The sequence below is a fragment of the Propithecus coquereli genome, unplaced genomic scaffold, assembly GCF_000956105.1.
Source record: "Propithecus coquereli isolate 6110/MARCELLA unplaced genomic scaffold, Pcoq_1.0 Scaffold610, whole genome shotgun sequence".
Lineage (NCBI taxonomy): Eukaryota > Metazoa > Chordata > Mammalia > Primates > Indriidae > Propithecus > Propithecus coquereli.
The window spans coordinates 184,992-187,928 of NW_012152064.1; the positions used below are offsets into that span (position 1 = coordinate 184,992).

The 2,937-nt window shown below is 42.0% G+C and overlaps 1 protein-coding gene across 1 annotated transcript; it reads right to left on the reverse strand.

The window, feature by feature from the left end:
* Positions 1-1,470: 1,470 nt before the first annotated feature.
* Positions 1,471-2,628, reverse strand: LOC105822474 (olfactory receptor 6K6). The gene has a single exon (XM_012659458.1). The coding sequence runs from the start codon at positions 2,465-2,467 to the stop codon at positions 1,508-1,510; it is 960 nt and encodes a 319-aa protein (XP_012514912.1). The 5' UTR covers positions 2,468-2,628; the 3' UTR covers positions 1,471-1,507.
* Between the last annotated feature and the right edge of the window lie 309 nt (positions 2,629-2,937).

The following is a 2,937-nucleotide window of genomic DNA, read 5'->3' on the forward strand; positions in this document are numbered from 1 at the left end:
GATTTTTAGAAATGTAAAGTTACTGGGCTTCCTTTTCAGATTTTCTGAGTCATAAGTTCCGATAATCAATTAGTTTGATACATTACTGATCTAACACAACTGCATAATTACAGACCAGGAAACTGAAGGCCAGGAAGGAAGTAGATCACCTAAAATGGCATAACTTAGTGTGGCAGAAAAAGCTCTAAAATATGGTCCTTGAATCTCCTAGTCTAATAGTTTTTCCATAATGCCACATCCTGGAAATTCACAGAGGAAAGGACTATTGACTCCTCGGACTCACTGAGAACTCATCAGGTCTCAGGAAACTTTTAGGGAAAGAAGTTTGTATAATCGAGTTTCTTGAGCATCATGTAGATTAAACAAAATTTTGTATTTACTGGGGAAAGAGCATGCAGTAGAGTACCTGAGGTTAAGTCCCAGCTCTGTCAGTAACTGCCTGTGTGGCCCTTGGTAAGTCATTAAACTTCTTTGAGCTTTAAATTCAACATTTAAAAAATACTGATGTATGACTTCTTTACCTTGGGGTATTTTAAATTTCAAAAGGATTTATAGATGTCAACTTATTTTAAATAGCAATGTGCTAAAGAAATATAGAGGACTATTATTGTTATTAATTTTTGTGAAATTCCTTTGGGTCTAAAATTCTGTAACACATCATGTCCATGATTAGTCCATCGTTGTCAAAATCGTTTGGGAATTAAATAAGCTAAAAGTGGAGAAGCCTTCTCTCTAGCATCAAGAAATGATTTATTTATATGGAATGTTGAATGACAGGGGAATGTATAGCTGGAAAGGGAATTGGAGAAAAGCTAACAGTGATAATTTTCAGAACTGTCCGTGATGCCTCTTCTATCCTGCTCTCAATCCTCACCAGTGTGTGAGATCACAGAAGAAAAGGGCAGATCCCAGCTACTAGAGTTTGAGGAGGAAGCCAGCCTGTGCTAGAAGCAGGGGAATCCACCTATACTGCTTCAACTATCACAAACATGGTAGGGGCACTGATGTAAACAAGGTATCCAGTTACCACCTGTGACCTGAACACAGCAGTTTATCATTCTTTTTTTTTTTTTTTCTTTTTTTTGAGACAGAGTCTCACTCTTTTGCCCAGACTAGAGTGAGCAACCTCAAACTCCTGGGCTCAAGTGATCCTCCTGCCTCAGCCTCCTGAGTAGCTGGGACTACAGGCATGTGCCACCATGCCTGGCTAATTTTTTTTCTATATCTTTTTAGTTGTCGGATTAATTTCTTTCTATTTTTAGTAGAGACGGGGTCTTGCTCTTGCTCAGGCTGGTTTCGAACTCTTGAGCTCAAACAATCCGCCCGCCTCGGCCTCCCAGAGTGCTAGGATTACAGGCGTGAGCCTCCGCGCCCGGCCTATCATTCTTTTTAATAATAATAAAGCAAGTAGCTATGGCAATAGAAAAAGAGGATAATCATGGACAAGACAAGGAACAGTGAAATTCTGCACTTCCAAGAGGCTTTTCAGAGTTTCCAGGATATAGATCTATCTCCCAGCCTCTCCAGCCCTCTTTTTATGGCAGAAAAGCCTTCCAATAGCATCTTTCATATCTTTGTTTCTCAGGCTGTATATGATGGGGTTGAGGAAGGGAGCAAGGATAACAAATGTGACGGCAATTGCTGTGTCCCAAAACACTGAGTAAGTGGCTGAGAATCGCAAATACATCACAGCCACACTGCCAAAAAATAGCAAGAACACAGCAAGGTGGGCAGCACAGGTGGAAAAGGCCTTCTGACGGCCCTCGGCCGAGGGCATCCCCAGAATCACCATGATGATCCGGACGTAGGATAGGGCGATGACCAGGAAGGAGGCCAGGATCTCTACCGCATGGATGGTGTCCACAATGACCACCAGGGATGTGTCTGTGCAGGCCAAGCTCAGCACAGGGGTGAAGTCACAGAATATCTGGTGGATCTGGTTGGAGCCACAGAAGGGCAGGGTGGCAATCCATGCAATCTCAGGGAGCACAAGAAGAAAGCCACAGAGGCAGGATCCAGCTGTCAGCTGGATACAAAATTTGGGAGTCATGATGGTTGGGGAACGGAGAGGATTGCAGATAGCGATGTACCTGTCGATGGCCATTGCTGTCAGGACACAGCCTTCTGTGATGCCAAGTGAGTGGAAGAAGTACATCTGCATGAGGCAGCCAGCCAGGGAGATGGTCTTCTGCTCACTGACTAGGCTGGAGAGCATCTTGGGGATGGTGCTCGTGGTATACCAGATCTCAAGGAAGGAGAGGACACTGATAAAGAAATACATAGGGGTGTGCAGGGCTATGTCCACCTGGATGACAATGAATATCATTAGGTTCCCGGTTATGATAAACCCATAAATGAGAAGCAAGGAGATAAAGAATAAGAGGCCACCTTCATGTATATGTGGGAACATAGAGAAAAGGAACTCAGCCACCATGGTCTGATTCCCAGTGGTCATCAACTGTGTCATCTGTAAACAGAAAAAAGTATACAAAGAAACTCTTAGAATTGGAATGTTGATTACTCATTGAATACAGCTTCACTCCTTTCTCTAATGAGTTACTTCAGCTGATTCTGGAATCCTAAACAAGCCAGTTAGAAATATCTCTTCAGCTGTATCCCATGCTTGAAACATCTGAAATATTTGCTTTGGGACCTCTAAATGAGCTTTTTGGTAAATATCTTCAATTGATGTGAACAATACACCAATCAACACACAACTGTAATTCTCTAGAAATAATTTTTGGAAGGTCAAAAAATATTTTTCTTTAATTTCTTAGTCCTTCTCTTCACTCCCTGTTCTGCTGTGTTAAGCCTTAACATTTGTACCTTTATTTTTAACTGTAATCCTGTCCTTCAGAAAAGTCATTTTTAAAAAGTACAGAGACATTATCAGGAGCCCTTCTCCCCAAAATTCTTTATGTTGTTCTCCCCATCTTT